Source organism: Salmo salar, chromosome ssa18 (assembly GCF_905237065.1).
Source record: "Salmo salar chromosome ssa18, Ssal_v3.1, whole genome shotgun sequence".
NCBI classification, from domain to species: Eukaryota; Metazoa; Chordata; class Actinopteri; order Salmoniformes; family Salmonidae; genus Salmo; species Salmo salar.
Genome location: NC_059459.1, coordinates 7,136,016 through 7,150,043, shown reverse-complemented (window position 1 = coordinate 7,150,043; position 14,028 = coordinate 7,136,016). Strand labels below are relative to the sequence as shown.

The 14,028-nt window shown below is 44.9% G+C and overlaps 1 protein-coding gene across 5 annotated transcripts in view; it reads right to left on the bottom strand.

Moving 5' to 3' along the window:
• The window catches only part of LOC106576836 (protein FAM83H), a 69,212-nt gene that overhangs the window by 21,159 nt on the left and 34,025 nt on the right, over positions 1–14,028 (bottom strand). For 3 of the 5 annotated variants that reach the window (XM_014154289.2, XM_014154286.2, XM_014154287.2), the window contains exons 4-5: positions 6,777–6,901; positions 19–4,279 (exon numbers count right to left, since the gene is read on the bottom strand). The exons of 1 other annotated variant lie outside the window; for it this stretch is intronic. In XM_014154289.2, coding sequence (XP_014009764.1) covers positions 19–4,279; positions 6,777–6,901 — 4,386 coding nt within the window. The remainder of the gene's footprint in view (positions 1–18; positions 4,280–6,776; positions 6,902–14,028) is intronic. One more of the 5 variants, XM_014154290.2, reaches the window with a different exon arrangement.

The following is a 14,028-nucleotide window of genomic DNA, read 5'->3' as shown; positions in this document are numbered from 1 at the left end:
TGCAGCAGGGTACTTTACCTCAAAGCGGCTGTAGACTTTCCTCCCCTTTCGCATGCTATCGATTCTCTGAAGAAGCTTCTCCCTCTCCTGAGAAGTTCTAGCCGGGCCTCCGATCTGTCGTCGGACTGATGCTTCCTCCTTACTACTAACACCCCGGTCAGCCTCATCCTGTTTGGCATCATCAGTGACAGCAGATTCTTTAGTGAGTTCTGTCCTGCTCTGGCTGTTAGCAGAAATCTGCTCTAATAGGAGCTTTGTGTCATCTCTTAGGTTGCTGCTTGAGAATACATTGGCAGTAGATGAATGGTAGTGGGACTGGCTTACTTTAGGTTGCTTCAATGGGGGTGATATGGGATTGCTTTGATCTATTGTGCTCTCTGGTTTCATAGTGCTGTTATTCTCTTTGGTCTCATCAGGACTCTGCAGTCCATGGGAGGCAGATTCTCCAGGAGCAGTTTTGCTCTTAGTTTCAGGATCACCTGCTATCTTCTCACCTTTAGAAGCTGTAGAACTTCCCGCTTTTTGCTCCTTGTTAAGTTTACTTGGTTTGTCCTCCTTACTGTTATGCACAATGATGGGTGGAGCTGGGGCAGTGTCAAGAGAGGCAGTGGATTCAGTTGGGTTTGAGTTGCTTGATGGGACGAATTCCACAAGGACAGGGTTGAAGGGTGAGGTAGGTTCAGTTAGGGTATGATTAGGAGAGGAACAAGATTCATTTAGGGTGAGGTTTGGATAAGTTCTCGACTTTGTTTGGCCAGGCTTGGGACACACAACTGACCCACATGTAAGGAAGGAGTGTGATTTTGTTGGGGTTGTGTTAGAAGATGCACTTGATTCTGTTAGGGTAAGGCCAGTAGATGCACTTGGTTCTGTTGGGGTGGTGCTAGGAAGAGGGTTGAGTTCTCTTGGTGTTGGATTGGTAGAAGCACTAGATTCTGTTGGGGTAGGCTCGGGAGGAGAGCTAGATTTTGTTGGTGTGAGGATGGGAGATTTGTTGGTTTCTTCCATGACATGCTTTGAAGATGGAGGTGAAGAGTTGTAAGAGTCATTGGACACTGTAGCGGGCTTTGGAGAGGAGTTGCATGCTGTTTTGGAACGTTTGAGTGACAAAACCGACTCATGTTGGCCAGGACAAGGGGAGGAATAGGATTTCATTGGTTTGGTCTTAGGAGAGGATGACCTCAACTCAGTTGTGGCAATTGTAGACAATGACTCCTTGGTGGAGGGCTTGGGAGAGGTGTTAGATTCCATTGGTGTTGGTGAAATAGACCCAACTAAGGTGGACTTGGGTAAGAAACTACATTCTGTTTGGGTAGGGTTTGGCGGAGGGATAAATTCTGTTGCAGGAATTGAGGATGAGCAAGATTGCATTGTGGTAGGGCTGAGAGATTCCTTGGAATCTGTTAAGTCCTGTTTATGAGACACACCTGGCTCAGATTGGGTGGGGCTCAGAGGTATGTTGGACTCTACTGTGATAGGTTTAGAGGATGGTAATGGCTGCTTTGACATGGGGATAGATGAACTGGGCTCCTTAAAGGTGGGGGTAAGGGCTGAGCTCAACTCCTTTGCTGCATTTTTTGATGAAGTGAGACTAGTTGAGCTTAAACTTTTTGGTGTCGGATATGAAGATGAGCTAGCTTCTGTTAGTGTGAGTGGAAGAGACGGGTTTAGCTCATTTGAAGCAGGATTGAATGACTTTGGTTTCTTTGGAGATAGTTTATATACACTGAAATCCTTTGGGGCGATGTTAAAGGTACACTCTTTTGCGGTGCTCTTAAGAAATGTACTTGTATCTCCAGGGTTAACTTTAGACACACTTTGGTTCCGACTGTTCTTCAGCTCAATCTTCTCAGTATCAGTAGAGACTCTAAGTAGTCCATCGACACAAGATAATTTATCTCTGAGGAATGTTTTGGAGTCACTTTTGGGAAGTTGAAGGTCTTGCTGTTCTTTATTTTTAGAATGGTGTTCTTTGACATCAAGTAATGAGCCACATTTTGCCATGGATGTTTTGTTCTCCTGTAACACTGGTGAAGTCTCCAGTGTTTCTGATGATGCTTCTGTTGATGTAGCTGTCTTTTTTATTGAAGTATCTGCTGGATAAAGTGGGGCTTCTGTTGATGTTGTTGGCTTTTTGGTGGAAGTATCTGATGGATTAGGAGGTGCCTCTGTTGATGGAGCTGGCTTATTGGTTGAAGTATCTGCTGGAGCTGGCTTATTGGTTGAAGTATCTGCTGGAGCTGGCTTATTGGTTGAAGTATCTGCTGGAGCTGGCTTATTGGTTGAAGTATCTGCTGGATTTGGTGTGGCTATTGGAAGGTTAGGTTCTATCCTTGTGACTGGTTCCTTAATTTTCAAGTCAAATGGAGTCACTGGTTTTACAGGAGCTTTTTCAGCGCCGCTCTCAGACTCCGCAGCCTTTGCAGCTTTTCGTTTGGCAGCCAACTCTTTAAAAAAAAAAAGCCTACTGTCTGGATCATTCATATCTATATAGGATTTATTGCTCAATGAAGATGCCTGGTGTGCTGATTGTATGGTTTTGGGTTTCTCAACTTGAGCAGGTTTGGATGGATGTGCAGATTGTACCGTTTTGGTTTGTTCTTCACGGGCAGGATTAGGCTGTTCCATTGAAGAAACCTTGTCAGTGCTCACAGGAAGATACTTTGTCAATTCCTTATCACCTGAATCAGTAGTGATGTCCTCAGATTTCAAAGACTCTATGGTTGAATTATCAACTATTGCTGACTTAAGTCTCCATTCAAAAGGATCTCTTGTAATGGATCTTCTTTTTCCCAAAACCTGAGCGGTCAAGGATAATCTAGATTGGTCATCTTCCTCATTGGCAGTTTCCTCACAGTCTTGGCCAGAGTTACATTTCTGTTCCTGTGAGATATGCTGCTCTAGTTGTGAGCTGAAGATTAGTGAGGATCTTAGTCTAGAGGTCCTTTGGATAGCAGGATTGAACCTCCTACGGAATGACTCTTCTCTTTTGGGCTCTTTTACATCCATCTCCTCTGATTTGTCACCTTCAGTGGTTGATGACAACTCCGAAGGTGGTGTTAGTGTTGTTCGGGCATCTGTTTCCAAGCTAACAAGAATGTCTAGTGTTCTTGAGTGTTCTGGGCAGATGGGCTTGTTTAACCTGAGCCCTGGAATCTTGGGTAACTCTTTGGCACTAAACCTGGGATCTGATACCAGTGGAGCAAATAATTTGCCTTGAGATGGATTAAGGGGCTCTTGAAAGGGGTCATTTCCCATAGGCTGTGGAATGTCTTCCTCTCCTGCATCATCATATGCACTAAGGTATGAGCTGATCCTCCAATCTCGCATCCCCTGCTTTGCACTGGGATCCTGTGTTTTACAGTCTGAACCAGACCTGACAAAAAATGATTTCTGTTCAAATGGGTTTTGTTGTGTTGGGGAGGTCTGACAGGCATGAGGCTGGCCCGTGCTCAGTCTTTTGGGGTTTGACTGACTAAAGGGACCCTCTCTTGGACTTGATAATTTGTTTGAGCCATGTCCCAGCTCCACAGCAAGGTTTGAAGATGACAAATAATTCAGTACAGGGTCATAGTTGTCTCGTGGCTCTATCGCTATTCCATGTGGGTACCCAGACTCAGAATACTGATCCATCAGAGGGTACCCTTGGTCCCTGAATTGATCGTAGCTGCTATAACCTGGTTCTAGCCCTGTTCTCTGATAGTGATGCTGTTCCCTATGTATCTTCCTGTTCTGGGTTGCCATATCCCCCTCAAAGCTGTGAATGGCTTGGTGCTGCATGAATTGAGAGGAGGAATGTCTGGCATTACTGTGCCTTTTAGTGCCAGCAAACTCCATTGTGTTTGACTGCATCATGGGGTGACCTTGTGCCATAAAAGACTGCTGCTCCAGTTTAAATTGCTGGGAGGAGTACTTGTTGCTGTACATATCTAGTGGACCCTGATCTAGTGAACTGTGGACGGGCTCACACCTTCCAGGAGGCATCATTTTCTGAACCATATCCATGCGGTCATCAGAGGAATGTCTAGCCCATTCTACAGGACGAGAGCTCTCTATGGGGAGGAACTTTCTGGGATCTCTGAACAATAGTGTCCGATCACTGCTGTATTGGCTGTCAGATAAACTGCTGTAGTGTGGCATTGGAACAAGGACATTTTCCGGTACCAAAGGTTGGGACTGTGCAAACAGGATCCGGAACTCCTCATCAAAAGTAGTCACAAGCTGTCCAAGGAAGAGGTGAGCCATGCAACGGTGAAGCTTCTCAAAAGACCACATGAAGCTGCGGGCAGAGAGATTCATTAAATTTCATTACACATAATTAAGCAACATATATGTATTACAATGGAATAAGGAACTCAACTCCATTACTATGCAATTACAAAACAAATCAATTAAAGCTATCAATTCCATAAATGCTACTTTTTTTCAGTAATAGGCTCAGAGAACCCATCTTCCTCATTGGCAGTTTCCAGTATTTACATAGGCACTATTTAAACCCCCACACTGAGCAAGTTCGGCCCACAGATCTCCCCCATTTGCTCTAAATGCCTAACAGGCATTAGGTCTTATTTTCACTGTTTATGGACATGTCCGAAGATTGCGTTTTACTCAAGAATGTTCAAAGATCCAGGATTATTTTTACTCAATATACAGCATGATCCATTCGTGTTGGATAGAAATGAACAACACATTTAGGAAAAACTGCTTTTGTGCTCAAGTGCTCAACATATGTGGGAACTCCTTCAAGACTTGTAAAAGCTGGTTGAGAAGCTGGTTGAGAGAATGCCAAGAGTGTGCAAAGCTGTCATCAAGGCATAGGGTGGCTACTTTGAAGAATTTCAAATATAAAATATTTTTTGTTTAACCTGTTAGGGCTAGGGGGCAGTATTTACACGGCCGGATAAAAAACGTACCCGATTTAATCTGGTTATTACCCACTGCCCAGAAACTAGAATATGCATATAATTATTGGCTTTGGATAGAAAACACCCTAAAGTTTCTAAAACTGTTTGAATGGTGTCTGTGAGTATAACAGAACTCATATGGCAGGCAAAAACCTGAGAAGATTCTGTACAGGATGTGCCCTCTCTGACCATTCCTTGGGCTTCTTGACTCTTTTTATTGAAAACTTAGGATCTTTGCTGTAACGTGACACTTCCTACGGCTCCCATAGGCTCTCAGAACCCGGGAAAAAGCTGAATGACATCTTTGCAGCCCCTGGCTGAAAAACATTAGCGCCTTTGGTAAGTGGTCTATCAGAGGACAATGAGACTGAGGCGCGTGCACGAGGCGACCCCATGTAAAACAGAGATTCCCGGTCGGAATATTATCGCTTTTTTACGAGAAAAATGGCATAAAAATTGATTTTAAACAACGGTTGACATGCTTCGAAGTACGGTAATGGAATATTTAGAATTTTTTTGTCACGAAACGCGTCGGGCGCGTCACCCTTCTTTACACTTCGGATAGTGTCTTGAACGCACTAACAAAACAGAGGATATTTGAACATAACTATGGATTATTTTGAACCAAACCAACATTTGTTATTGAAGTAGAAGTCCTGGGAGTGCATTCTGACGAAGAACAGCAAAGGTAATAACATTTTTCTTATAGTAAATTTTTAAATCGGACATAGCGAGTGCATAAAGGAGTTCTGTATCTATAATTCTTAAAATAATTGTTATGTTTTTTGTGAACGTTTATCGTGAGTAATTTAGTAAATTCACCGGAAGTTTGCGGGGGGTATGCTAGTTCTGAACGTCACATGCTAATGTAAAAAGCTGGTTTTTGATATAAATATGAACTTGACTGAACAAAACATGCATGTATTGTATAACATAATGTCCTAGGATTGTCGTCTGATGAAGATCATCAAAGGTTAGTGCTGCATTTAGCTGTGGTTTGGGTTTATGTGACATTATATGCTAGCTTGAAAAATGGGTGTCTGATTATTTCTGGCTGGGTACTCTGCTGACATAATCTAATGTTTTGCTTTCGTTGTAAAGCCTTTTTGAAATCGGACAGTGTGGTTAGATTAACGAGAGTCTTGTCTTTAAAATGGTGTAAAATAGTCATATGTTTGAGAAATTGAAGTAATAGCATTTCTAAGGTATTTGAATAACGCGCCACAGGATTCCACTGGCTGTTACGTAGGTGGGACGATTTCGTCCCACCTTCCCTAGAGAGGTTAACAGTTTTTTGGTTACTATATGATTCCATATGTGTTATTTCATAGTTTTGATGTCTTCACTATTATTCTACAATGTAGGAAATAGTAAAAATACAGAAAAACCCTGGAATGAGTAGGTGTGTCCAAACTTTCGACTGGTACTGTATGTAGGAGCAGGTGAAATACTCTTTGTATTTGTTTTTTTCTGGGTGCATCTCCGACGGCCTGTACAGGTCGGAAGCTCATGAGCACAATCTGGTTGGTGTCGTAAAGGACCCGAACTGTATCACTATTATTGCTCTTTGTCAATTGTTTGTCAGTGTTGTTTTGTCTCCTATTGTATGAATTTGTTGTTTATGGATGCTGTGTGGCTTGTCTGCCACCAGGTGGCACGTTTTGTTTTGCACTTAAAAAAATAAACTCCAATAAAAATATATGAAAGAAACATCAATACTAATGTTATGTATTTGTTACTACACAGGTGTAAGAGCAACTTAATGTAGTAATTTTCAGATCCACATGACTAAATGTCAGGTTTGAGAAATCATGCAACATTTGTACAAATTTGAAACACTTCGTATCCCATTCTTCATTATTGAACCCTCACCTATAGTTTCCACTCAGGACTGCCCTGCAGTCTGTCAGCAAGAAGCGATCCATCATCTGACCCTTGAAGGTCTTCCCAGAGCGACAGTGATAGGTGACCCCTGACACAGTTCTGACACGCATGAACTGCAAGATAAAAACATGTTCTCATTAGATGTTCTCCAAAGAAACTATGAAATAAGTGAGAAGCTGTTCAGAAATACCTCAAAGAAGTTAAAGCTAAAGTAACTCATTTGAGATATTATTTATTTATCCTAGTAATTAGAATCAAAAACGTTAGCTTATTATACTGGCTACCAGTATAATAAGTTGACAGCTAACGTTTTAAAACATTTAAGCGTATTTTGTATTACTGGTTAATATACGCTAAATAGCTAGTTATCTAACTAACTAGCAACTTGGCTAGCAAGCTAGTTCCAGTTAGTTATCTGATCATGAATGAAGCAGGTAGAGTAGCTAATGTTAACTTGTGGTATGTTGCTAGGGACTCTTTTGGAAGAAGCTAGCTAGCTAACGAAGAACAACAAAGAATATCTAGTTAACAGAAGAAAAGAAAGAGAAAATCAGGACAGAAGAAAAAGGATATCAAAGTGAAACAGTTCTCTAAAGACACAGGAGACAATAATACAAGAAACAACACTTCTGTAGCTTGTCGACTATGTGTCTGTCTATCCCTGTTCTCTCCTCTCTGCACAGGCCATACAAACGCTTCACACCGCGTGGCCGCTGCCACTCTAACCTGGTGGTCCCAGCGCGCACGACCCACGTGGAGTTCCAGGTCTCCGGCAGCCTCTGGAACTGCCGGTCTGCAGCCAACAAGGCTGAGTTCATCTCAGCCTATGCTACCCTCCAGTCCCTAGACTTACTGGCGCTGACGGAAACATGGATTACCACAGATAACACTGCTACTCCTACTGCTCTCTCTTCGTCTGCCCACGTGTTCTCGCATACCCCTAGAGCATCGAGCCAGCGGGGTGGTGGCACTGGAATCCTCATCTCTCCCAAGTGGACATTCTCTCTTTCTCCCCTGACCCATCTGTCTATCTCCTCATTTGAATTCCATGCTGTCACAGTTACCAGCCCTTTCAAGCTTAACATCCTTATCATTTATCGCCCTCCAGGTTCCCTTGGAGAGTTCATCAATGAGCTTGACGCCTTGATAAGTTCCTTTCCTGAGGATGGCTCACCTCTCACAGTTCTGGGTGACTTTAACCTCCCCACGTCTACCTTTGACTCATTCCTCTCTGCCTCCTTCTTTCCACTCCTCTCCTCTTTTGACCTCACCCTCTCACCTTCCCCCCCTACTCACAAGGCAGGCAATACGCTTGACCTCATCTTTACTAGATGCTGTTCTTCCACTAATCTCATTGCAACTCCCCTCCAAATCTCCGACCACTACCTTGTATCCTTTTCCCTCTTGCTCTCATCCAACACTTCTCACTCTGCCCCTACTCGGATGGTATTGCGCCGTCCCAAACTTCGCTCTCTCTCTCCCGCTACTCTCTCCTCTTCCATCCTATCATCTCTTCCCTCTGCTCAAACCTTCTCCAACCTATCTCCTGATTCTGCCTCCTCAACCCTCCTCTCCTCCCTTTCTGCATCCTTTGATTTTCTCTGTCCCCTATCCTCCAGGCCGGCTCGGTCCTCCCCTCCTGCTCCGTGGCTCGACGACTCACTACGAGCTCACAGAACAAGGCTCCGGGCAGCCGAGCGGAAATGGAGGAAAACTCGCCTCCCCTGCGGACCTGGCATCCTTTCACTCACTCCTCTCTACATTCTCCTCTTCTGTCTCTGCTGCTAAAGCCACTTTCTACCACTCTAAATTCCAAGCATCTGCCTCTAACCCTAGGAAGCTCTTTGCTACCTTCTCCTCCCTCCTGAATCCTCCTCCCCCCCCCTCCTCCCTCTCTGCGGATGACTTCGTCAACCATTTTGAAAAGAAGGTTGACGATATCCGATCCTCGTTTGCTAAGTCAAACGACACCGCTGGTCCTGCTCACACTGCCCTACCCTGTGCTTTGACCTCTTTCTCCCCTCTCTCTCCAGATGAAATCTCGCGTCTTGTGACGGCCGGCCGCCCAACAACCTGCCCACTTGACCCTATCCCCTCCTCTCTTCTCCAGACCATTTCCGAAGACCTTCTCCCCTTCCTCACCTCGCTCATCAACTCATCCTTGACCGCTGGCTATGTCCCTTCCGTCTTCAAGAGAGCGAGAGTTGCACCCCTTCTGAAAAAACCTACACTCGATCCCTCCGATGTCAACAACTACAGACCAGTATCCCTTCTTTCTTTTCTCTCCAAAACTCTTGAACGTGCCGTCCTTGGCCAGCTCTCCTGCTATCTCTCTCAGAATGACCTTCTTGATCCTAATCAGTCAGGTTTCAAGACTGGGCATTCAACTGAGACTGCTCTTCTCTGTGTCACGGAGGCTCTCCGCACTGCTAAAGCTAACTCTCTCTCCTCTGCTCTCATCCTTCTAGACCTATCTGCTGCCTTTGATACTGTGAACCATCAGATCCTCCTCTCCACCCTCTCCGAGTTGGGCATCTCCGGCGCGGCCCACGCTTGGATTGCATCCTACCTGACAGGTCGCTCCTACCAGGTGGCGTGGCGATAATCTGTCTCCGCACCATGTGCTCTCACCACTGGTGTCCCCCAGGGCTCTGTTCTAGGCCCTCTCCTATTCTCGCTATACACCAAGTCACTTGGCTCTGTCATATCCTCACATGGTCTCTCCTATCATTGCTATGCAGACGACACACAATTAATCTTCTCCTTTCCCCCTTCTGATAACCAGGCGGCGAATCGCATCTCTGCATGTCTGGCAGACATATCAGTGTGGATGACGGATCACCAGCTCAAGCTGAACCTCGGCAAGACGGAGCTGCTCTTCCTCCCGGGGAAGGACTGCCCCTTCCATGATCTCGCCATCACGGTTGACAACTCCCTTGTGTCCTCCTCCCAGAGTGCTAAGAACCTTGGCGTGATCCTGGACAACACCCTGTCGTTCTCCACTAACATCAAGGCGGTGACCCGATCCTGTAGGTTCATGCTCTACAACATTCGCAGAGTACGACCCTGCCTCACACAGGAAGTGGCGCAGGTCCTAATCCAGGCACTTGTCATCTCCCGTCTGGATTACTGCAACTCGCTGTTGGCTGGGCTCCCTGCCTGTGCCATTAAACCCCTACAACTCATCCAGAACGCCGCAGCCCGTCTGGTGTTCAACCTTCCCAAGTTCTCTCACGTCACCCCGCTCCTCCGCTCTCTCCACTGGCTTCCAGTTGAAGCTCGCATCCGCTACAAGACCATGGTGATTGCCTACGGAGCTGTGAAGGGAACGGCACCTCCATACCTTCAGGCTCTGATCAGGCCCTACACCCAAACAAGGGCACTGCGTTCATCCACCACTGGCCTGCTGGCCCCCCTACCTCTGAGGAAGCACAGTTCGCGCTCAGCCCAGTCAAAACTGTTCGCTGCTCTGGCACCCCAATGGTGGAACAAGCTCCCTCACGACGCCAGGACAGCGGAGTCAATCACCACCTTCCGGAGACACCTGAAACCCCACCTCTTTAAGGAATACCTAGGATAGGATAAAGTAATCCTTCTAACCCCCCCCCCCCCCTTAAAAGATGTAGATGCACTATTGTAAAGTGGTTGTTCCACTGGATATCATAAGGTGAATGCACCATTTTGTAAGTCGCTCTGGATAAGAGCGTCTGCTAAATGACTTAAATGTAAATGTAAATGTAAATGTATGGTTATGTGAAATGACAATATTTTCTTGCAATATCGACACAATTTTAATTCATGATTTATGCATTGACAGTTTGGAGTGGATCACAGACCAACACTACCACCACCTTGGGTCTGGTCTGTGAGGGACCACGGCTGATGAACAACTCTGTACCATTGCATCATCCATAATAACAAACAGGGCAGGCAGGGGTTTTGTGGGTGTGCAACTTAGATTTTCTGTTAAATAAAATACATTTTTGCAAAGATAGACTTAAGTCTGCATCTTTCCAGAAAACACGTGTTGTGATTGGAGCTCTGGATTTGCTATGCTGCATTTTTAAACAGAAATAGCAGAGATGTGCTTTGGAAATAGCAAGTTGGATGTTTGCCTTTCCGTGCCTTGCATAGCTACTACTGAATGTGGTGCAAATATATGCTCAGATATGACACCATCTTGTGAAGAAGCACAATAATTTTCAGCGCCTGAAAAGGTAAAACAATTTGGGCGCAGGACATTTCATGAGTCGGATTTAGCCCATTTTCGATTAGACATACAAGGACAAAAATGTAAAATATCTATGATTCACATACTGTACATTACATGACAAAGTTTGTGGACACTTGCTCGTCAAACATCTCATACCAAAATCACGGACATTAATATGGAGTTGGTCCCCCCTTTGCTGCTATAACAACCTCCACTCTTCTGGGAAGGCTTTCCACTAGATGTTGGAACATTGCTGTGGGGACTTGCTTCCATTAAGCCACAAGAGCATGAGTGAGATTGGGCACTAATGTTGGGTAATTAGGCCTGGTTCGCAGTCGGCGTTCCAATTCATCCCAAATGGGGTCGATGGGGTTGAGGTCAGGGCTCTGTGCAGGCCAGTCAAGTTCTTCCACACCAATCTTGACAAACCATTTCTGTGTGGACCTTGCTTAGTGCATGGGGCATTGTCATGCTGAAACAGGAAAGGGCCGTCCCCAAACTGCTGCCACAAAGTTGGAAGCACAGAATCGTCTAGAATGTCATTGTACGCTTTAGTGTTAAGATTTCCCTTCACTGGAACTAAGGGGCCTAGCCCGAACCATGAAAAAAAGCCCCAGACCATTATTCCTCATCCACCAAACGTTACAGTTGGCACTATGCATTCAGGCAGATAGTGTTCTCCTGGCATCCACCAAACACAGAGTCCAATGGAGGCAAGCTTTACACCACTCCAGCCAACGCTTGGCATTGTGCATGGTGATCTTAGGCTTGTGTGCGGCTGCTCGGCCATGGAAACCCATTGCATGATGCTCCCAACGAACAGTTCATGTGATGATGTTGCTTCCAGAGGCAGTTTGGACTCGAGAGTGAGTGTTGTAACCGAGGACAGACGATTTTTACGAGCTACGTGCTTCAGCACACGGCGGTATCAGCACTCAGAGGGCCCGTTCTGTGTGGCCTACCAGCCGTTGTTGCTCCTAGACGTTTCCACTGCACAATAACAGCACTTAGAGTTGACCGGGGCTTGTTGGAAAGGTGGCATCCTATGACGGTGCCACGTTGAAAGTCACTGAGCTCTTCAGTACGAGCAATTCTACTTCCAATGTTTGTCTATGGAGATTGCATGGCGGTGCCCTCAATTTTATACACCTGTCAGCAACGGGTGTGGCTGAAATAGCCGAATCCACTAATTTGAAGGAGTGTCCACATACATGATACACTATATATACAAAGGTAAGGATTTTTATTTAAATACATATATTTATTTTTTATACGGATAGATAAATGATCAACTAAGGACTACAGATATGATACATTTCTGAAAATATGTGGATTCGTTCATGCCTGAGTATAAAGGCTTAGATATGTCAGCATGTTGACACACCCTTTTCGGAGTGAGAATATTCTACAGGTGCGTGTCTTGAATGTATTTCACCCCAGATATATCTCTGGACTCATATGGTAGCAGGTAGATTTCGGAGGTCCAGATTGAATGCATGTAGAAACTGTCCCATTACAGAGAATATCCTAGCTCCGTATATGAAATGAAGGACATGCGTATCTGGAGCATATCTACTCCTTATATCCAATAAAATGTCAGATATCTGGAAATATATAGATAAAGATGTCCCCTGATATTGACTGTTTTCTTTCAGTGTATTTACAGAAGTACAGCCTCATTTTGAATTGATTACTACTGCTTAACCATTGTCATAACCCTAACCTTTTTTCCTCAGATTTCAAGTTATCACCTTGGACCTTAGTGGAGAAGCTGACCCTGTATAGTCGTGCGATGACCAATCAACGCTCACTATAGCTTGGATGGGCTGTTGATGCTAGCATTACCTAGCATGCGGTGGGCTTGCTAAACACCCACATGGCAATCAGCTGTTGGCGATCAAGCGTTCATTGCCTCTAATGGAAACATCAGGTAGAGATCTATTTCAGATACTCATTTGCAGGCTTATTCTAGTAATCTATGGGGTCTATTTCTCTCGTTATCAGGTCATCATCTATTCATCTCTCATGGCTAACTGGCATATACTGTTAGACATAAGCCTTTAGCTCAGGTAGACAATAGGTCTAGGTTTTAGATTATCATGTCACTCTCACTGTGTACACTTTGCATCCTGCAGATGCATCAGATACTGCTGAGCAGTATCAGTAGGACAGAAGGCTATTTATGCTATTTACAGTGCATTCAGAAAGTATTCAGACCCTTTGACTTTTTGCACATTTTGTTACGTTACAGCCTTATTCTAAAATCGATTAAACCGTTTTTTCCCCCTCATTAATCTACACACAATACCCCATAATGACAAAGCAAAACTGGTTTTTAAAAATAGCAAAAAAGAATGAAATATCATATATACATAAGTATTCAGACCCTTTACTCAGTACTTTGTTGAAGCACCTTTGGCAGTGATTACAGCTTCGAGTCTTCTTGGGTATGACACTACAAGCTTGGCACAGCCGTATTTGGGGAGTTTCTCAAATTCTTCTCTGCAGATCCTCTCAAGCTCTGTCAGGTTGGATGGGAGCATCGCTGCACAGCTATTTTCAGGTCTCTCCAGAGATGATTGATCGGGTTCAAGTCCAGGCTCTGGCTGGGCCTCTCAAGGACATTCAGAGACTTGCCCCGAAGCCATCCTGTGTTGTCTTGGCTGTATGCTTAGGGTCGTTGTCCTGTTGGAATGTGAACCTTCGCACCAGTCTGAGGTCCTGAGCGCTCTGGAGCAGGTTTTCATCAAGGATCTCTCTGTATTTTGCTCCGTTCATCTAGTCTCCCAGTCCCTCCCGCTGAAAAACATCCCCACAGCCTGATACTGCCACCACCATGCTTCACTGTAGGGATGGTGCCAGGTTTCCTCCAGACGTGACGCTTGGCATTCAGGCAAAGAGTTCAATCTTGGTTTCATCAAAACAGAGAATCTTGTTTCTCATGGTCTGAGAGTCCTTTAGGTGTCTTTTGGCAAACTCCAAGCGGGCTGTCATGTACCTTATTCTGAGGAGTGGCTTCCGTCTTGC